Source organism: Ochlerotatus camptorhynchus, unplaced genomic scaffold, assembly GCF_037179485.1.
Source record: "Ochlerotatus camptorhynchus isolate MF236.1 unplaced genomic scaffold, CSIRO-AGI_Acam_v1.1 ptg000137l, whole genome shotgun sequence".
NCBI lineage: Eukaryota > Metazoa > Arthropoda > Insecta > Diptera > Culicidae > Ochlerotatus > Ochlerotatus camptorhynchus.
The window spans coordinates 1174536-1197609 of record NW_027040627.1 but is presented as its reverse complement, the minus strand read 5'-3'; the positions used below and the strand labels follow the sequence as shown (position 1 = coordinate 1197609).

Here is a 23074-nt window from a genome sequence, read left to right as displayed (position 1 = left end):
GAGATTTGTATAGATTTTTCTCCTTTAGCTTACTTAAATCTTTGGTTTTCATTAGTTAGGTAGGTTCCGATTCAACACATTGTAGTTTCATTTTTATACCTATGATCTTGACTTTTTTTACCTAGGGGATGAGTACTTAAGGGGGTTAGATTTTGATAAGTTCTTTAGTGGGAATGACACTGATGAAGACTGCACATTGTAGTCGAAATACGTATCTGTCATGGATACAAAAATTAAGTGGAATTAAATGGAAGATAAACCCTTTTGCTGTTTTATTTAGCATTCCGCTAACAACCCAATTTCATTACTTCATTATGATGGCTACCAAGCCTTTGGGGATTTTCCTTATTAGAGATTTGTATAGATTTTTCTCCTTTAGCTTACTTAAATCTTTGGTTTTCATTAGTTAGGTAGGTTCCGATTCAACACATTGTAGTTTCATTTTTATACCTATGATCTTGACTTTTTTTACCTAGGGGATGAGTACTTAAGGGGGTTAGATTTTGATAAGTTCTTTAGTGGGAATGACACTGATGAAGACTGCACATTGTAGTCGAAATACGTATCTGTCATGGATACAAAAATTAAGTGGAATTAAATGGAAGATAAACCCTTTTGCTGTTTTATTTAGCATTCCGCTAACAACCCAATTTCATTACTTCATTATGATGGCTACCAAGCCTTTGGGGATTTTCCTTATTAGAGATTTGTATAGATTTTTCTCCTTTAGCTTACTTAAATCTTTGGTTTTCATTAGTTAGGTAGGTTCCGATTCAACACATTGTAGTTTCATTTTTATACCTATGATCTTGACTTTTTTTACCTAGGGGATGAGTACTTAAGGGGGTTAGATTTTGATAAGTTCTTTAGTGGGAATGACACTGATGAAGACTGCACATTGTAGTCGAAATACGTATCTGTCATGGATACAAAAATTAAGTGGAATTAAATGGAAGATAAACCCTTTTGCTGTTTTATTTAGCATTCCGCTAACAACCCAATTTCATTACTTCATTATGATGGCTACCAAGCCTTTGGGGATTTTCCTTATTAGAGATTTGTATAGATTTTTCTCCTTTAGCTTACTTAAATCTTTGGTTTTCATTAGTTAGGTAGGTTCCGATTCAACACATTGTAGTTTCATTTTTATACCTATGATCTTGACTTTTTTTACCTAGGGGATGAGTACTTAAGGGGGTTAGATTTTGATAAGTTCTTTAGTGGGAATGACACTGATGAAGACTGCACATTGTAGTCGAAATACGTATCTGTCATGGATACAAAAATTAAGTGGAATTAAATGGAAGATAAACCCTTTTGCTGTTTTATTTAGCATTCCGCTAACAACCCAATTTCATTACTTCATTATGATGGCTACCAAGCCTTTGGGGATTTTCCTTATTAGAGATTTGTATAGATTTTTCTCCTTTAGCTTACTTAAATCTTTGGTTTTCATTAGTTAGGTAGGTTCCGATTCAACACATTGTAGTTTCATTTTTATACCTATGATCTTGACTTTTTTTACCTAGGGGATGAGTACTTAAGGGGGTTAGATTTTGATAAGTTCTTTAGTGGGAATGACACTGATGAAGACTGCACATTGTAGTCGAAATACGTATCTGTCATGGATACAAAAATTAAGTGGAATTAAATGGAAGATAAACCCTTTTGCTGTTTTATTTAGCATTCCGCTAACAACCCAATTTCATTACTTCATTATGATGGCTACCAAGCCTTTGGGGATTTTCCTTATTAGAGATTTGTATAGATTTTTCTCCTTTAGCTTACTTAAATCTTTGGTTTTCATTAGTTAGGTAGGTTCCGATTCAACACATTGTAGTTTCATTTTTATACCTATGATCTTGACTTTTTTTACCTAGGGGATGAGTACTTAAGGGGGTTAGATTTTGATAAGTTCTTTAGTGGGAATGACACTGATGAAGACTGCACATTGTAGTCGAAATACGTATCTGTCATGGATACAAAAATTAAGTGGAATTAAATGGAAGATAAACCCTTTTGCTGTTTTATTTAGCATTCCGCTAACAACCCAATTTCATTACTTCATTATGATGGCTACCAAGCCTTTGGGGATTTTCCTTATTAGAGATTTGTATAGATTTTTCTCCTTTAGCTTACTTAAATCTTTGGTTTTCATTAGTTAGGTAGGTTCCGATTCAACACATTGTAGTTTCATTTTTATACCTATGATCTTGACTTTTTTTACCTAGGGGATGAGTACTTAAGGGGGTTAGATTTTGATAAGTTCTTTAGTGGGAATGACACTGATGAAGACTGCACATTGTAGTCGAAATACGTATCTGTCATGGATACAAAAATTAAGTGGAATTAAATGGAAGATAAACCCTTTTGCTGTTTTATTTAGCATTCCGCTAACAACCCAATTTCATTACTTCATTATGATGGCTACCAAGCCTTTGGGGATTTTCCTTATTAGAGATTTGTATAGATTTTTCTCCTTTAGCTTACTTAAATCTTTGGTTTTCATTAGTTAGGTAGGTTCCGATTCAACACATTGTAGTTTCATTTTTATACCTATGATCTTGACTTTTTTTACCTAGGGGATGAGTACTTAAGGGGGTTAGATTTTGATAAGTTCTTTAGTGGGAATGACACTGATGAAGACTGCACATTGTAGTCGAAATACGTATCTGTCATGGATACAAAAATTAAGTGGAATTAAATGGAAGATAAACCCTTTTGCTGTTTTATTTAGCATTCCGCTAACAACCCAATTTCATTACTTCATTATGATGGCTACCAAGCCTTTGGGGATTTTCCTTATTAGAGATTTGTATAGATTTTTCTCCTTTAGCTTACTTAAATCTTTGGTTTTCATTAGTTAGGTAGGTTCCGATTCAACACATTGTAGTTTCATTTTTATACCTATGATCTTGACTTTTTTTACCTAGGGGATGAGTACTTAAGGGGGTTAGATTTTGATAAGTTCTTTAGTGGGAATGACACTGATGAAGACTGCACATTGTAGTCGAAATACGTATCTGTCATGGATACAAAAATTAAGTGGAATTAAATGGAAGATAAACCCTTTTGCTGTTTTATTTAGCATTCCGCTAACAACCCAATTTCATTACTTCATTATGATGGCTACCAAGCCTTTGGGGATTTTCCTTATTAGAGATTTGTATAGATTTTTCTCCTTTAGCTTACTTAAATCTTTGGTTTTCATTAGTTAGGTAGGTTCCGATTCAACACATTGTAGTTTCATTTTTATACCTATGATCTTGACTTTTTTTACCTAGGGGATGAGTACTTAAGGGGGTTAGATTTTGATAAGTTCTTTAGTGGGAATGACACTGATGAAGACTGCACATTGTAGTCGAAATACGTATCTGTCATGGATACAAAAATTAAGTGGAATTAAATGGAAGATAAACCCTTTTGCTGTTTTATTTAGCATTCCGCTAACAACCCAATTTCATTACTTCATTATGATGGCTACCAAGCCTTTGGGGATTTTCCTTATTAGAGATTTGTATAGATTTTTCTCCTTTAGCTTACTTAAATCTTTGGTTTTCATTAGTTAGGTAGGTTCCGATTCAACACATTGTAGTTTCATTTTTATACCTATGATCTTGACTTTTTTTACCTAGGGGATGAGTACTTAAGGGGGTTAGATTTTGATAAGTTCTTTAGTGGGAATGACACTGATGAAGACTGCACATTGTAGTCGAAATACGTATCTGTCATGGATACAAAAATTAAGTGGAATTAAATGGAAGATAAACCCTTTTGCTGTTTTATTTAGCATTCCGCTAACAACCCAATTTCATTACTTCATTATGATGGCTACCAAGCCTTTGGGGATTTTCCTTATTAGAGATTTGTATAGATTTTTCTCCTTTAGCTTACTTAAATCTTTGGTTTTCATTAGTTAGGTAGGTTCCGATTCAACACATTGTAGTTTCATTTTTATACCTATGATCTTGACTTTTTTTACCTAGGGGATGAGTACTTAAGGGGGTTAGATTTTGATAAGTTCTTTAGTGGGAATGACACTGATGAAGACTGCACATTGTAGTCGAAATACGTATCTGTCATGGATACAAAAATTAAGTGGAATTAAATGGAAGATAAACCCTTTTGCTGTTTTATTTAGCATTCCGCTAACAACCCAATTTCATTACTTCATTATGATGGCTACCAAGCCTTTGGGGATTTTCCTTATTAGAGATTTGTATAGATTTTTCTCCTTTAGCTTACTTAAATCTTTGGTTTTCATTAGTTAGGTAGGTTCCGATTCAACACATTGTAGTTTCATTTTTATACCTATGATCTTGACTTTTTTTACCTAGGGGATGAGTACTTAAGGGGGTTAGATTTTGATAAGTTCTTTAGTGGGAATGACACTGATGAAGACTGCACATTGTAGTCGAAATACGTATCTGTCATGGATACAAAAATTAAGTGGAATTAAATGGAAGATAAACCCTTTTGCTGTTTTATTTAGCATTCCGCTAACAACCCAATTTCATTACTTCATTATGATGGCTACCAAGCCTTTGGGGATTTTCCTTATTAGAGATTTGTATAGATTTTTCTCCTTTAGCTTACTTAAATCTTTGGTTTTCATTAGTTAGGTAGGTTCCGATTCAACACATTGTAGTTTCATTTTTATACCTATGATCTTGACTTTTTTTACCTAGGGGATGAGTACTTAAGGGGGTTAGATTTTGATAAGTTCTTTAGTGGGAATGACACTGATGAAGACTGCACATTGTAGTCGAAATACGTATCTGTCATGGATACAAAAATTAAGTGGAATTAAATGGAAGATAAACCCTTTTGCTGTTTTATTTAGCATTCCGCTAACAACCCAATTTCATTACTTCATTATGATGGCTACCAAGCCTTTGGGGATTTTCCTTATTAGAGATTTGTATAGATTTTTCTCCTTTAGCTTACTTAAATCTTTGGTTTTCATTAGTTAGGTAGGTTCCGATTCAACACATTGTAGTTTCATTTTTATACCTATGATCTTGACTTTTTTTACCTAGGGGATGAGTACTTAAGGGGGTTAGATTTTGATAAGTTCTTTAGTGGGAATGACACTGATGAAGACTGCACATTGTAGTCGAAATACGTATCTGTCATGGATACAAAAATTAAGTGGAATTAAATGGAAGATAAACCCTTTTGCTGTTTTATTTAGCATTCCGCTAACAACCCAATTTCATTACTTCATTATGATGGCTACCAAGCCTTTGGGGATTTTCCTTATTAGAGATTTGTATAGATTTTTCTCCTTTAGCTTACTTAAATCTTTGGTTTTCATTAGTTAGGTAGGTTCCGATTCAGCACATTGTAGTTTCATTTTTATACCTATGATCTTGACTTTTTTTACCTAGGGGATGAGTACTTAAGGGGGTTAGATTTTGATAAGTTCTTTAGTGGGAATGACACTGATGAAGACTGCACATTGTAGTCGAAATACGTATCTGTCATGGATACAAAAATTAAGTGGAATTAAATGGAAGATAAACCCTTTTGCTGTTTTATTTAGCATTCCGCTAACAACCCAATTTCATTACTTCATAAAACTTAGTATTAGGAAGTACTGATGCTCACCCTCAATCTTACGAATACTCCATGATTTCGGCAATACTGACAAAATCCGATTTTTTTTTTCAGTTGAATTTCCACACGCATTGAATTTATCCTTCAGTTGAGCATTTCTTTCCCAGCTACCTCATACGTAGTATCATTTGAATCAGTTTCAAGGTACTTATGGTTAACAACCGCATCGTAAGCTGTTTTCAGCGCCTCTGAGGCACGAGTGAGTTTATCAGTAGGGCACTTTTTAGCACGAACCACATTATATGTCCGAATCGGTGATACATTTAGACTGTCCAATGTTTGATTGAGGCTTTGAAGTTTACACCGCGTTTTCGTAATCGTCTGAGCTAACCACCAGAACTCCTACATGCATAACAACAAGAAATTAGAACCAGAAATTAAAGAACACAAAAAACATATCATTTCAATTGCTAGGAGACTGAGAGTCGAAAAATTTTCCTATGCGAAATTATGTCCATGTACAGTCAGTTTGATAGTATATATTATTATAAAACCCTATTAAAACATTAACCTCACCTGGTTCATCAGCATTCTCGTCCAACTCCGCCACTCGCACTTAATCGGCTATAATAATAATTAAAAAAAAAATGAAGAAATTAATAATTTAAGGCGAATTTTGCCTGCAGATGGCAAGTCATTAACCATGTTTTTTTACCACCAGATGGCATTGCGCGCAAACTTTCCGACCTTCGATAATGATTGGCAAGAACTTATTGTACTCATCATGAAACCCTGCAGAAATTGGTTTCAAACTCTTGCGACGAATAACTGTATGCAGATTCAATGGGTTGCAGCACTGTCGTTGAATTGTCGTATACAGGACCCCATATTGCTTAGCATAGCCATCACAAACACTTTTCAGTTTCGTAACACCAGAACGAAGCTTGTAAAGGTCCCACTGACGAGAAGCGAACTGTTTACAAAGCCGGTTATTTACGGTACACTTTATTTTTAAGAATTTTCCAATAGAACACACCATTTTCCACTCGGTATTTGCAAACTTCTAATGAACTAGACAGATGTGCGAAAGATGCTTAAAAATGGACGCCTGCTAAATATATATAAAAAAAAAAAAAATCAAACATATCATGTTGCATACGTTAATAGATGACATCTTAAAGAGCATCTATTTTAACTCAAAATTTAGGTTCGTATGCAAAACATGAGCAAATTACAGTTTGGTCCCATATTTCAAATTTTATTTTTGTTTTATGGTTCACTATAAATAGTTATTTTGGAGGTCCTGTACCAAAAACTTAATATTTAGGTCCGTTGTGCTCTTAAAATACGTAAAAAAACACCTTTCTTCAATTTGTTTAAGGTCTTTTCCAAAATGTTATATTGCAGGTACTATGCGTTGAACTTAGTTTGTCTATCTTATGTAAAAATGCAGGGCTGTTACAAGATTTTCTAAATTTGATCCGCGAAATCCGCGATTTCTCAAAAGAAATCCGCGACTTCAAATACTAATCCGCGACAAAAAAACTGTTTTCATTGCCTAAAAATAGCATTTGTACACTACTACATGGCATTTCAAGCTTATTGCTTATATCATATTAGATTTGTGCCTTAGTGTTTTTTGAAGTACTTTCACATTTTAATTGAGAGCTTTTTATGCCTGTACCATCCTATGCCCAAGGAAGTAGAGAATTTTTCCAACCCGAAAAATTAATAGACTGAACGGGAATAGAACTCAGTCGCCTCCAGCATGGACTTAGTTTGTAGCTGCGCCTTTACCGACTGAGCTAAAGGAGTATCGTTTGTAACCTTCGAATTAAAAAAAAATAACATTGTATCATAGTTATGTATGTATAGTATAAATTCTGAGTAATTAGTGAACATAACAAAACATCCTTAAATTATGAGATTTTATTTAATAATACCGGCCTAGATTTGATGAAATATTATTTAAAAAAAATTAATGCATTTTCATTTGAAATGCAAGTTTTTTTTTTGAAAATTAACCAGAGACGTATTTTGCTGTCCTAAATGTTGTAGTAATTTGGCTCTAGTTTTCTCAATTTTTGACCGATTCAAACCAAACACCCTGCACATAATCGAGAAATTACCAGAGTTTCAACACAATTGTTGGTCCCGTCGCGGTTCTGTATTTACACGGATATTCCTTGGAGTCTGTCCAATGGTGAGACATTTTCATGATATTTCTTTTCTAATATGAACCTACCTCTTTTCGCTGTCAAAACATAACCGAATCGTGTATATGTGACTTTGTGGATCATGCGCGACTTATTACTATGTATACCGGAAATTATAGGTTTTCCAAATCGTTCAGGACATCAGTTGATTTTATCTAATAGATCAACCAAGACTGCAATAATGTCTTTAGTATTGAAATATTTCCAGACAACGCACAGTGTCTATGTAGATCATGCATGATCTATTTCCGAGTAATCCAGATGTTCAAAATTCTTCAAATCGTCCTGGAGTTCAGTTAGTTTGATCTACTAGAACTATTGTCTTGTATACCAGAAGTTTTAAGTACTCCAAATCGTTCTGAGCCTCATAGCCTAGTCAGTACGGTCAGGAACGGTATTACTAAGCCGGAGGCGGCGGGTTCGATTCCCAGTCCGGTCGAGGGAATCTTTCGGGCTGGAAATTTTCTCGACTTCCCTGGGCATAGAGTATCATTGTGCTTGCCTTGTCACACAATATACAAATTCATGCATTGGTATTGGCATCGAAAGCTCTCAATTAATAACTTTGGGAGTGTATTTGGAACACTAAGTTGAGAGCACGCAATAAGTTAATATGCACTAATCAATAAACTTGAAATGCTAATAAGAAGAAGAAGAAATCGTTCTGGAGTTCAGATGATTTATTCTACTAGATCAACCATGACTGGGATGAAGTCTGTAGTATCAAAATATGTCCACAGATTCATAGTGTCTATATGGATAATGTTTCAGGAAAATTACGTATCAGTTAATAATATCATTGTTAACGAAATTTTTATGACTCTTGAAAGTCTCGATGCCGGAAAAGGACCTGGTCCTGATGAAATACCTCCATTTTTATTCAAAAAAATAGCAACTAGTTTTGTTAAACCATTGTTTTGGCTTTACAATTTATCTCTCAAAACAGGTGATTTTCCAAAAATTTGGAAGAAATCATTTTTAGTCCCAATATTTAAATCTGGCAAACGGTCATACATTAAAAACTATAGAGGTATTGCAATTATGTCATGCATTCCTAAAATGTTTGAAGCAATTGTTAACCAGAAAATATTTAACCAGGTTAAGCATCGCATTTCAAATAATCACCATGGTTTTTTTAAAGGTCGGTCAACGTATACTAATCTGTTGGAATTTGTAAACTTTTTTATTGAAGCAATGGATAGAGGTAATACTGTTGAAACCTTATACACTGACTTAAGTAAGGCCTTTGACAGAGTAGCCATTCCCTTACTTCTTTTTAAATTAAAACGTTTAGGTATGACAAGTACACTTTTAAAATGGATTGGATCATACTTGACAGAAAGAATACAGATGGTCCACTTTAAAGGAAAAATGTCCTCGCCAGTTAATGTTACCTCGGGAGTTCCACATGGATCTCATTTAGGTCCTTTATTATTTATTTTATTTGTGGATGATGTGAAGTTTGTGTTGAATCGCTTAAATGTGCTCATGTATGCTGACGATATGAAACTGTACATGGAAATCTTTAACAATAATGATTTGCTACATTTTAAAAATGAAATTAATGTTTTCCACAATTTCCATGATTTCCTTTGTTAATGATATTATCTCACAACGCGTAAATTCAAAAAAAAAAAATTTAGCAAGATTAAATTTTTACGTACCATCACGCATGTTAAGAACTCGAAATGTATTTCAACTGTCACCTCACAGAACGAATTATGGTAAAAATGGACCAATTAAAAGAATGATGAGAGTGTATAATAATTATTGTGAGCATATAGATCTAACGATGTCTAAAGATACAGTAAGGAGAACACTAACTGCTAGGATTTCATCTCGTTAAGTTTAAAACAATTTTTATTTTTTAGATATTTGTATATGCAGTCTACATTAACTGACAATTTCAAATAAAACGTATGTTTTAAAATAGCATGTAAGGAAACAGCACTATTGAAAAACGGTCTACACTGATTGACGACAAATAAATAATTATGTCCACGTATACCAGATGATCTAGGTTCTCCAAATCGTCCTGCAGTTCAGATGATTTGTTTTACTAGATCAACAAAGACTAGGATAATATCTGTAGTATCGAAATATCGATTTCGAAATCCTAGAACAATTGGCATACGCGGAAATAGGTTGGCATGATCCACATAGACACTGCAAATTTGTTTGGGCATATTTCGATACTACAGATATTGAATTAGTTTTGGGTGATCTAGTAGAAAAATAATCTAATCTCCAGAATGATTTCAGAACTTATAACATCTTGTATACATAGCAATAGGTCGGGTACAATCCACATAGACACTTTGAATCTGTTTGAACATATTTCGATACAACAGACATTATTGGAGTCTTGATAGAACAAATCAACTGAACTCAAGGACGATTTCGAGAACCTAGAATATCCGGTATACATGGCAATTACTCGCATATATACGATTCGTTTGTGATTTGACAACGAAAAATGCTATGTTCATATTGTAAAAAAGGAAAATGTCTCACATTGGACAGACCTCAGGGAATTTCCGTGCAAATCCGGAGTGACTTATGGAATTGAGATCATTTTTCGATTATTTACAGGGTGTTTGGTTTGAACCGGTAAAAAATTGAGAGCCAAATGAACAACAAAATTGATGACAGCAAAATAATCCGGACGGAAAGGTTACAATGAATTCCACAATTTTTGTGACAGCACATCAGTCCCTTCGCGATTTTCGCAACATCATTTAATGTTTCCGCGATTTTCGCGACTGAAAGTTCAAATCCGCGACAAATCCGCGAAAATCGCGAAATCCGCGAAATTCGCGAAATCCGCGCCTGTTGTAACAGCCCTGAAAATGCTTAAGGACACAATGCTGCAATCAAGTCAAATATTTAGCTGCATCAACTAAAAAAAACACCTCTAAAGATTTTAGCCGCTAAATAATATGTAAGTTTGGCAACACTGTATTGAAAACTTTTCTTAGTAATGCAATCCATTTTTCTTCAAATATTATTTCACACAATAAGTCATGGGAATGAATCCACTTATTAAGAGGAAATGGTACAAAAAAATTAAATAAAAAAAGTTTTACCTTCAATTTATGACTTTCGTTCATTCAAAATCCAATATCTCAGGAACTACGCAAATTACTTTTTGTAGTTAAGTGTTTCTTATGTAAAAAGGGACAAAAAACACGATGGTGTCCTCAAATTGAAAATTAAACGACATGTATTATTGCGCATTTTGCACCTTACTGGACTCCGCACTTTGAAAGTGCGGGGATGAAATAAGTGCGGGCCATGCGTATGACAGCTAGAGTTGTCAAAGTGACAGTTATGCTTATCCGAAGTGAATACAAAAACATTGGCTTTTGATTGTCTGTTCGAGTCGCAAAACACGATTTTTTCTACGAACTTAATATTTATTCACGATTTCCCGACACAAGACAGGTTGGAAAATCTTCCAAACACCTCGCATAATTTGCTAGACCGAATTCCCGGTAACTGTTGCAGAAGAGAATTGACTTCCCGAAGTTTCACCAACAAAACGTCGCTTGAAGAAAACTCCACGGAGAGCAAGTTGGCTGCTGGCTGGTTCACGAAGCTCAACGCGTTTTTCTGTTTTCTTCCGTTTGTTTGAAGATTTTGGACCAGAATTTTCCTTGTTGCTGACGTCATTTAGTGGATCTTGATCAGAAAATTCCTCATCGAGAGCTTCGAGTAGGTGCTCTGCTTGATAGCTGCATTCTGGAACGTCTTCAGGGAACGAAAACGTCTCGTTCTTTGACTCACTTCTTCTGATCGAAATCGTAGCTCGCAACTGATTTTTGTTCTGAATCAAAACAACAACAAAGTGTCTGTTTTGATTTTTGTTGTTGTTTTGATTTCAAGATCTTACACTCTCATTGCATTCTACTCGAAACATGTGTAAACATAATTTTACAAAATATTTGCAATTTTCCAAACAATTCTAAATTACTTATTTGTGAACAATTATATGGTTTTCCAAGTATGAATTAGATTGAAAATGATTTTGAGACGTGTTTAAATTCAAATGGTACACCTTTTTTGTTTCCAAATGTGTTAAATTCAATAGCGTTCTAGGCGTGAAATAACCAAAAAGTTCGTTGTTTTTCGTCAGCGTACCATCAAAGTGCGACTCAAAATATTCCCAAAAATCCAGTCACCACTCATTTAAAGTTTTCAAACGTAAATAAAAAACATTTGGCAACACTGTATAGAAAAAAAATCGTTACAGATTTAGATGTCTTGTCTAATTTTATTATTAAAACAATACATAATGCAATTTGTATCTTCATTCGTTCCGGAGATATGAACAAAAGAAAGTAGTGCTTTCTAAAAACTAGCGAAAAATGGAAAAGCCGCCCCTTGATCGAGGGGTGCTTCGATTAGCATAAAATTTTGGATTTAACAAATTTGAACCTAAATGAACATTCCCTCCAAAGTTGGTACAAATCGGAAAAGGTCAATTGCATGTGCTGTGTACAAGCATGGAAAATCATTTACATTCATTTGCCTCTAACATTTTTATCAACATCATTCCGTAAAATGATGTATAGAACTTTAGTAGGTTTCGTTATTAGCTACAACTTTTGTTCATTACTCAAATCTGTATCTCTTATACATAACGAATAAGAGCGAGCAGAACTTGTTACTGTTTTTCAGTGAATGTGAAATACATTAACTGAATGTAGACAGAACTTGTAGCTAATAACTAAACCTACAAAAGCTACATACATAATTTTGCAGAATTCTGTTGATGAAAAAAGTTAGGGGCAAATGAATGTAAATGAATGCACGAAATGAATGCAAATGATTTTCCATGCCTGGCTGTGTACAATTGGCGCGGAATGACCCATATGCTGCTTCCCCAACACAGTCATCAGAGAATCGTTTCTAGACAAAACATGTCGATGTAGCATTGCTGCTCTCCAACACTGTCATCAGAGGGTCGTTAGTAGACGAAACAAGTCGAAGTGGCATTTGCTTCCGATCTTCACTCATCGCCATATTCAGAACCACACGCCCCCAACGACCGCACAAAATACTCTCCAGAGTTGTAATCTTATAACCAAACTTGGAAGCAGGGGTGCTAGTGATTTTGATCGATTCTCTTCATTGACTTTCTGTTTCGTTAATAACTCGACGGCTAACACATTCATTGATACGTTTGTCATTCTGGATGATAGAAAAGCGTAGCAGAAATAGTGCGAAATAGGTTGGTGAAGCCATGGTCATCAAAAGAGGAAATCGAAGAAGAGAATTGACTTTCACCCCTCTGCTTCTAAGCACCTTCAGTCGTCGTCATGACAATGAAAACTAGCATCGCACCGCTGTTGGTTCTTGGGTTACACTTGTTGGTTGCAATTCTGCTATTTGACATTTTCGAAGGACCATCAAACATGAAATTACACTATTTTCTAGGGATGCCTAGAAATCCAATCCAATTTTCCAGCTGTTCGATGAAATATTTTTCGAATTTTCAATTACAAAAGAACCATGACGTGAAACAGGATCATAAATTTGTCGAAAACAGTGTTAACCGTGATACTGCTAAAGGCTAAGATTTACCAACTTGTTGAGAGAAAAAATTTAACGAGAAAAACTAAAAAAGGGGAGGAGCTTTAGTTGGGTGGACACTGGACACTGATATTCTGCGGCCTTCCAACCTATCGCAGCCACCAGTTCAACCTCTGTCAAGCAGCAGACGAGCAGAGACTCTTGCGAGTGCCCACCCGAGCAAAGTCTGAGATCAAATTGAAATCTAAATTTGATGTTGTGATTTCGCTGATAATGATTACTCAGGTTGCTGTCGTTTTGGTCGTTTTAACGGTTAAAATATCAAAATCGAGTGCAAAAAAATCTTCCTGTGACATCACATTGAAAACTATTTCTGCTATCAGTGAGAGCAAACTGAAAACTCAATTTGATATCAATTTTTCCTGTTGACTGTACTGTTCTGTGTACAAGTAATTAATTTGATGTTATGCTAAGGCAATGAAAACAAACCCGCAACAACATATTTTTGTAGAGCAAATGTACAGCAAAATGAAAACGAAATTTATCAATTGCATAAACTGAAATCAAATTAGGATTTCAGTTTGATGTTGATATCAAAACTTGATTTCAATTTGCTGTCATTTTGATGCTGGACTTTGCTCGGGCAATCATTGAACCGAAGAATATGTAACTGTCCGGTCCGAATTTACAGATCCAGCTGCCTGCACGTCATCATCAGCTTCCAAAGGCTTTAAGCGTGTACTACCATCAGCCCTTTTCAAGGCCACCAAGATTTTTCCAAAAGAGTTAAGTTTCTGAACATGTCTCAACTAAAATTCATATCTATCACCGCTCAAATTCCTATTCCTACACAAAAGAAAAGCTCCTGTTGCAGTTAACAAGTAACATTTATTATATAACACGTAGTCCTACGTCACCATTGCGTCCCTTGTAGTTTTTATTTGTTTATTATTTCACGTCTAGGACGTTTATAAATTATACACATTTGAGAACAACAAACGGTGTAACATTGGGAGTTTGAACATCATGAATCGCTTATAATTGTTGATAAATAAATAATTTCGAATTGTTGTAAAAAACCTATAAATATGGTTTTACACGTTTTTTGGGTGGAAATCAATGAGAGTGTTATATCTTGAAGTCAAAACAATAACATCCAAACCGACACTTGGTTGTTGTTCTGTTTTTGCCGGCGCCGGTGGTGTAGTGGTAATCGTGACTGCTTTCTCACCCCAATGGGTTTGGGTTCAATCCCAGCCGAGTTCGGTGGGATTTTACTAAGACATATAAATCTATAGCCACGTCTTCCTTCGGAAGGGAAGGAAAGCCGTTGGTCCCGGCCCATGGAATGAAAATGAATCTCAACAAGCAATTAATTTTAGATGTATAGACACGAAAACTGTCTCTCTTGAATTTGCCACAAAAAGCTAAAAATGGCCAACCAGCGTACGTTCGCTAGAGTAGATCAACGTCGATTTCAAGATTCCCCAATACCCCGGAGATAAGTACAAACCAATCATTACTTGTCACAGCACGGTATCGAGTAACTATGTTCGCACTCAAGCTTCTCTTCTTCCCATCACAGTTGGTTGCATGGAAAGAATAAGACCTTCCATCAGAAAGTCCTTGCCACAACACATGATCACGCCAACGCCCCCATAGAACACAACGTTCGCCACACCAACCAACCAACCAACCACGGGAATAAGAAAACGCGATGCATATGCATGTAAATGTAACCATAAATTTTAACTTGACGATGGCGGTGCCGTAAATAAGCGCAAGTTATGAATATGTTGAACAGGCAGGTTTGTATGTGCAAAGTGTTCCTTCTTCCACTCGTACGGAAACAGCAATAGGACACGGCAGTGTGTTGTTGCGCGGCATTGTTGTCGAAGGAAAAGTTCCTCCCCTCCCGAAGTAAGCCGTAGCAGCTTGAGGCAGGCACAACTCGTTCCCGATGGGGTGACAATGGAAAACCTTTCGAGGACAAAAAGCCCAACCAACGAATGAGGCGGCCACGTCGTCGTGCGAAGAAAACTGCGGGCAAAAAAATCCACCGTTGCATTTCGCTTGACTTTTGACCTTCACTTATGCATGTTAGGCTTGTACGTTTCCTATCGTGAAAATGTTTTACGGCATTCTTTCTTACAGTCAGCTGAACCGTTTCCTTTTCCGTGCTATATTTGCTGCCCGTTGTTGCTGGGAATTTGAAGCACTGCTTTTGATGTTTACTTGCAGCGCCTGCGGTCATTGTGAAACCACTTTATCATCGTTAATCATATGCGCCCAGGAGAAGCACCACTTTGGCCCTCGCTCGAATCGTTCAAAATTTGCAAAACCCATCCACCAAACAACCCCCTATTTAGTATGGGTAGGAATTTGCGGAGCAGCGAACGTCAGTGTAGTTACATCGAACAACAGCCATACGTAGAATAATTTGCTTGCGCTATTCTCCGGGGTCTCTCCGAAAAGTGAGCCGTTCGTAGTTGCTCCGTTCCAGTCAGCCGGAACTGCTTGTTGGTCGGAGCGGCGGTAAAGCTTACGTGAAAAACTTATTAAATTTAATTATCACACTTTGAACTAATTTTACGCGTCCGCTCGAATTTTTGCCATGCATCCAGAGTAGAACGCGATGGGTGCAGTGTTTTTCCGAACGAAATTACAGCAACCAAGAGGGGAAGGGATGGTCTATTAAATTAACCCGAGGAATAAACTTTTAATGCTGCACACATTTAACTACGGTCGACACGGAATGACTGGCGTGCGCACAGGGTAAAGTAACTGATTTGGATCGAAGGATTGGACAAAACCTATTTTCGTCGATTATGCGAACTTGGATGTGGCTGACCCAGAAGGATTTTAAGCTTGTTAATTTTAAATGAAGCTTTCGTGCTGTATATTGCTTCACCAGCACTAAAATAATGCTCGGAAGACTGAGTTCCGAACCTACTTCCGATCTTACTGCTGACTTAAACGGAAATCACGGCTTTAAGAGTGTTGTTGTTGGTACTTTCAATAGATCTTTTTCCATGCTACCAGTCGCGTCGGAAATCAATTCATCAACGACAAACAGAAGATTTTTATCCAACATAGTTCTGAGTTTTTCTGTCGGAAAAATAAATGACTGGATATTGATGACAGAATGTTAAAGTGAACTCATATTTTGCCATCCGAAACACGTTTGTAGACAGAATTACTCAAGTCCACCACTTTAAAAAAAAGCATCAGAAACCAATTTTTGTAACTGTAGCTTACAACAAACGTATTTGGGTGTAGCCCAACCGGAAAATGATAGCTTGTGTTTCGAAAGAAGTTTGTTCCTCAAATGCATTGCATACAGTGCACAGTGGGCCAGGAATTATATCTAGTAGGAAAAAAAATACGCTCTGGGATTGCATCTTATTGAGTTGACGTCTTCAGTAAAGTTTCTTGGATTGATTAGGACTATAATTTAGTGGATACAAATAGTTCAAGGCTTAGCCAAAAAGATGGCGCAGCGAAACAAAATTTTTGGCGTAGACTTTAAATCTAAAATTGCGACCGTCACGAAAAGGTGTTAGGTTTTGTACGTTTATAACTGCGTAATTTATAGGTTAAATTAAAATCCAAATACACCAATCGAGAGGAAATATCTCCATAAATCAGCTAAAATAAATACTTTTCAAATTTCCGGAAGAAAAAAAAAAACTTTCGAAAAATGTGTAACGCACGACTCGCAGCCTGCAAGATCTCGACCACCGAATACGCTTCCTGTTTCTATACCGAGTGGCTTAAGTGCCACCTCCGAAGAGGACCACTCATCAAGGTTTGATTTGCCCGGCAAGAAACCCAACCTCAGGCGGGTTTGTGAATGGAAGAGACCGAAGTTTAGTTTGAGAGCGATTCAGCAGACTGGAGTAACTTTCCCCTTCCAGATTTCCTCCCCCGATCCTGACACGTGAGTGCGGAGACTGTTTTCCCAGGCAGTCCAACCTGGAGTAAATTGAACCACAACAAAGAAATACTACAAAAAAATTACGCAAAATAGAACGACCGAAATGTGAAGAATCTAGCCAACAAAAATTAACATTACGGGGAAAGCTTTTACTTTACGAAAACAACATTTATTTCAGGTATTTAGCCGTAATTTAACGTAAATCATTATATGATTTCTTCGTGTTCCTAACCTATGTTTTTATTCATGGCACTTGTACCTATTCCATTTATTCGTTTGTTTGCTAGCTCTCCTTAATCGTGTGTGCGGTTTCCTGATCTGGTTCTAGCGATTGCTAGCCTAACTTATTAATTTTCTTCGAGCTCATGTGTTGGTGCCGCGATAAAGCGGGCGAGAACCAGAAGAGCCAGTGAAGGACACGACTGGAAAATTGCTTACCGACCCCGCTGACCAGCTGCAACGCTGGTTTGAGCACTTCGAACAACTTCTTCAAGTTTCAACGGCCAACCAGCCATCAACATCTCGGCATGATCCGCCTAGGGTGCGGCGCATCACTCGCGTCAATTCCGAGGCCCCATCACTGCAGGAGATTGAAGCAGCTATCCGAAGCATGAAATCCAACAAGGCTCCAGGGATCGATCGCATATCAGCAGAGATGCTCAAAGCTGACCCCATGCCATCCGCACAAATGTTGCATCAACTATTCTGTAATATCTGGGACACCGCGACTTTTCCGGCCGACTGGATGCAGGGCATCTTAGTGAAGGTCCCAAAGAAGGGAGATCTGACTGTGTGCGACAATTGGCGAGGCATCATGTTACTGTGTATTACCCTCAAAGTTCTGTGCAAAGTTATCCTGAATCGGATACAGGAGAAGATCGACGTGACTCTCCGACGGCAGCAGGCAGGATTCCGTGCCGGAAGATCGTGTGTGGACCATATTGTCACGCTCCGCATCATCCTGGAGCAGGTCAATGAATTCCAAGAGTCCTTTAATTTGGTATTAATTGACAACGAAAAAGCTTTCGACCGTCTCAATCACGAAAACCTGTGGGGCGCCCTGAGACGCAAGGGAGTCCCGGATAAAATCGTCAACCTCATCGAAGCGCAGTATGAGGCTTTCACGTGCAAAGTTCTGCATAACGGAGCCTTGTCCGACCCTATACGGGTAGTCGCTGGTGTGAGACAAGGATGTATACTATCACCGCTACTGTTCCTCATCGTAATCGTCGAGATCATGGTGGGTGCAATTGACCATGTACTGAACCGTGGACTGCTTTGGCAGCCTATCACCATGGAGCATCTCAACGACTTCGATTTGGCTGATGATGTTGCTCTACTAGCACAACGGCGCTCTGATATGCAGAGTAAGCTCAATAACCTAGCCGAACGCTCCTCTGCGGCGGGTCTCACCATCAACGTCAACAAGACCAAATCGTTGGATATCAACACGGGCAACCTTTCCAATTTTACGGTAGCGGGGCAAGCAGTGGAGAATGTCGAAAGTTTCCAATATCTAGGCAGCCAGATAGCGTCGGACGGCGGGACCAAGAGCGATATAGGTGCACGAATCAAGAAGACTAGGGCTGCCTTTGCGAGTTTGCGAAGCGTATGGAGATCCAACCAGATAAGTCAACGCACCAAAATCCGAATTTTCAACTCGAACGTGAAATCTGTGTTGTTATACGCCAGTGAGACGTGGTGTGTATCAGCGGAGAACACTCAAAAGCTGCAGGTCTTCATCAACCGATGCCTGGGGTATATAATTCATGCCTGGTGGCCTCACAACTGGATCTCAAATGCCGAGCTCCATCGTCGATGTCATCAGAAGCCGATAGCAACAGAAATTCGAGAGCAAAAGTGGAGGTGGGTCGGCCACACACTTCGACGGGTGGAAACGAAATCTGCAAGCAAGCGCTGGATTGGCATCCGGCAGGACATCGCAGCAGAGGCAGACACAGGGGCTCATGGCGGTGGAGCCTCAATAAGGAAATTAAGCAAGTCGATAAGCATCTAACCTGGGCCCAGGTCAAGGCAAAAGCGAGCAGCCGCCCAGGATGGAAGTCTTTCACGTTGGCCCTTTGCACCGCTGGTGGTGCACAGGACCCTTAAGTAAAGTAAGTCATGTGTTGGTGTGTGTGGAGATTCGAATGCGTTTCATTTACTCGCGGTAATCACTGTCGTCGCTGCTTCATCCGTGTCGGCACAGAAGCATCCCTTTGTCGGAGGGGTCGACAACGTAGCACCCTATTCAAACGGTGGTGGTGTTGCACATTGCACCCCGGACTGGTATGATGCGGAAATTCCCAATAGAACTCTCGAATTGGTACTGAAACTAGCGCCGACTGCCGGTGGCGCAAATGTCAACGAGGGGATCGTCGAAGACGAATAATGTACGTGGGTTCACGTGGTTGATATTGGCGGATTTGGCCAACGCTCTGCCGGAGAACAGTTAAACGGTGTCTCCATTCCAAACTCTCCCCCGAACCGGGAACCTTGACGTTGAAGCGTGGGGTCTAGAGAACGCGATTAAATTCCTCGATTGCGGTGTGCCAAGCAAAGCCATCTATCGCTAGAAGCAATGCGGTGCAAACTCCAAACACACAAAAAGCCGTCGAACGGCTGTTCGACACATTACAGATACATCTCCACACAAAAGACATTATTCACCTTACCTTTCTACGAATTTGGCACACACAACAAGTGGACCGCACGGAACTTCTAATCTACAGCTTACACTCTACAGGCTAACGGAAAGGAACAAAGAAGTAACATTAGCTTCGGTCTTTTAGACTCCTCACATTTTTCACTGAGTAAAAAATTTAAAATCGTGCGTTTTATTAAAATAAAGCTTACTTCATACAGGTTATTCCAATAAAGTCCAACACTAAAACGATTAATCAATAAACATCTGTTCAACCACCAGCCAAGATTAAAAATATATATCTATTCAGAATGTTTCAAACAGTGTTCCACTAGGGTGTACGCTAAATTTTGCGATACACTGTAAGTCCGTACAAGATCTGAATAAATTATCCAATTTTTTTTTTTAATTTTTCACTTATTTTTACAGTTACCGGACAGGTCGGTAGTTCAAAAACTACCGAACAACACATTTCACAACAATCGCCTCATTTTCTGGTGAAATTATAAGTTATTTGTCTTTATATGCGACTGTCAGTTATCTACACCCATAAATGTGGTGGAAGCCAATGAAATCAATTACAACTTATCTCTGACCAGACTAGCTCCTTTTGCCCCATTTTTAAGTCTCATATGGTTTGATAGATCGTATGATTACTGTTGACTCAAATAAGGTTTTGACCATGTCCTCGTAGGCACTCGGGACAATTCTGATGAGTTCATTGGGATCGTGGCTTTCATAATCTCTATTTGAATTTAATTATTACAATGATTGCCTTTTTTACTATTATATTGGCAACACTGCCAGCTCTGTCTCGCAACATGTTTTGAGACTCTCTGAGAGAAGCAGCTCGTGGTTATTTAACAGGTAATCGTGGCAATTTTTAATTAAACCGTTGGAAGCTTGACCTCTTTCAAATATTGAATAATGGTAATGCTAACGTTTATTACTGATTAGGAAAATTACGTTTATTCGATAAAAGCACATGTTTTAAACTGAAGGGTAAAGAGAGGTACATATGTCAAAAACACTCAGTGCTGCCAGTCTGTTCAGGTGCGGAAGCCAGTGTGTACAGAAACGTTGATTTGTGTATGAAAACATAACACATTTCCCTCCTTTAACGGCCATCTGGCGAGAATATGATTCGTGGCTTCCTGGCTCTTGTCGACCTTCGTGGAGCTGCTGGAGGTGTTACCACTCCGCTAGCATCGCGGGTGATGCTCGGGGTGGTGAACTGCTCACCACCACTGTTTGTTGATACCTGGGGTGATGATGGCTGTTCCTGAAGACCGGCTGTAGTGGAACCGTCGATTGGTGTTGATTCCAACGCAAATCGTGAAGAATATGGATCTGGTTTGTCACTCATACCACAGCCATTTCTCGGCAAACCAGGTACGCGATTCTGGAGCTGATCGATATGCTGTTTACACTTTTTGCCATTATAGTCAACCTGATAGTGCAAGTCTCCTAAGCGAGCCGAAATTACACCGGAGACCCATTTATCCATCAGTGGGTTGAAAGACCGAAAATAAACTGGCTGGGAGACGCCAAACTCACGAAACGATGAATCCAACTTATTTTTCTGTTGTTGGCAGATTCTTGTAGTGAGATCCGCTGGCAGCAGTAGATTCAGGCGTGTTTGAATGTTCCTACCGAGAAACAGTTGACATGGCGGTTGACCAGTAGTAGAATGAGGTGCTCTTCTGTATTGTCGAAGAAACTCGTTCAAATTGAGTTGAATGTTGCTTCTCGTTGTATCCATTGCTTTCAAAGCATTCTTCACTGTCTGGACACAACGCTCGGCCTGTCCATTGGTTGATGGGTGGTACGGAGCAGTTAACTTGTGATACCTTACGCCTACCATCCGAAGATAAGTCTTGAACTCAGTAGATGTAAAATTAGTTCCATTATCTGAAACAATAGTTGTAGATATTCCATACGCTGCAAAAAGTTCATCTAGGAGAGCAATTGTAGCACTAGCGGTCATGCTGATGGTAACCTTCACCTCGATCCACTTACTATACGCGTCCGTGATTATGAGTAACATCACTCCAAGATACGGCCCAGCATAATCTATATGAATGCGCTCCCACGGCGCCTTCGGGTACTCCCACACGTGATCGCGAAACTTTGGAGGATCGTTGGCATTTTTGGCACATTCATGACACTCCTTTGCAGCGCACTCGATGTCCGCATCGATTCCGGGCCAATAAATAAACGATCGCGCCAGCCCCTTCATCTTCACTATTCCTAGATGTCCGACGTGTAAATCCTTCAGTACAGCTTCCTGCAAAGAGCGCGGTACTACCACCCTGTGTTCATATACTAGACATCCAGCTGCAGTTTTGTAGTTGATTTCGGGGGACTTGAAGCCTACACGTTCCAAAGATTGGCCCTCCTCGAGAGCGCGAAGAATCTTGCCCAAGACGTCATCTCGCCGTTTTTCCTGGGCGATTCGTTGAGCATGGATTGGTAGCTGTTGGATTTGATGCAACATAAAACAATCGAATGCATCGAACTGTTCGTCTCGTCCGATAGTCACCTCTCTCAATAGGTTTACTCCAAACCCTGGAACAACACGGGAACAGTAGTCTGCATTGACATTTTCCTTCGTTCGTTTGAAAACAACGTCGAAATCGAAGTTTCCCAGAAAATCGGCGTAGTTGGCCATACGGCTAATGCAAAGCGTCGGAAGCGATTTTTCTGGATGTAGTATCTGTGACAGCGGCTTGTGGTCAGTTATTAATGTCCAGTGATGTGCATACAGGTACATGACAAATTTCTGCACAGCCCAAACTATCGCAAGGGCCTCCCTATCCATTTGTGGGTAGCGCTGCTCTGTCGTGCTTAACGTTCGACTGGCATAAGCTATCGGTCTTTCCACTCCATCACTCAGACGATGCGACAACACCGCCCCCAGTCCTGTACTACTGGCATCCGTTGCTAGCAGTAATGGAAGCTCCGGATCGTACTGCATTAGCACCTGTGGTGAAATCAATGCACTTTTGATTTCTGCGTACGCTGTCTCGGCGCTTGCTGTCCACTTGAAACTGTCGTGGAGTAACATATCTCGGAGAGGCCTGTCCCGTGTGGAAAGGTTAGGAATAAATGCGCTGTAATAAGTTGCCTTTCCCAGAAACAGGTGTAGTTCTTCGGGGCTCGACGGCTTTTTTGCATCCCGTA

At 38.6% G+C, this 23074-nt stretch overlaps 2 protein-coding genes across 5 annotated transcripts in view; one reads left to right on the top strand and one right to left on the bottom strand.

Annotated features, from left to right (window-relative positions):
- LOC135700496 (sex determination protein fruitless-like) overlaps positions 1-23074 on the top strand; it is a 790809-nt gene that overhangs the window by 59129 nt on the left and 708606 nt on the right. The window lies entirely within an intron of this gene.
- LOC135700478 (uncharacterized protein K02A2.6-like) lies at positions 21009-22958 on the bottom strand. Its single transcript, XM_065220997.1, has one exon. The coding sequence runs from the start codon at positions 22956-22958 to the stop codon at positions 21009-21011; it is 1950 nt and encodes a 649-aa protein (XP_065077069.1).

What these genes read in the sequence shown, in the direction of transcription:
- LOC135700478 (XM_065220997.1), bottom strand. Translation starts at nt 22,958, where the DNA reads ATGTTACTCCACGACAGTTTCAAGTGGACAGCAAGCGCCGAGACAGCG.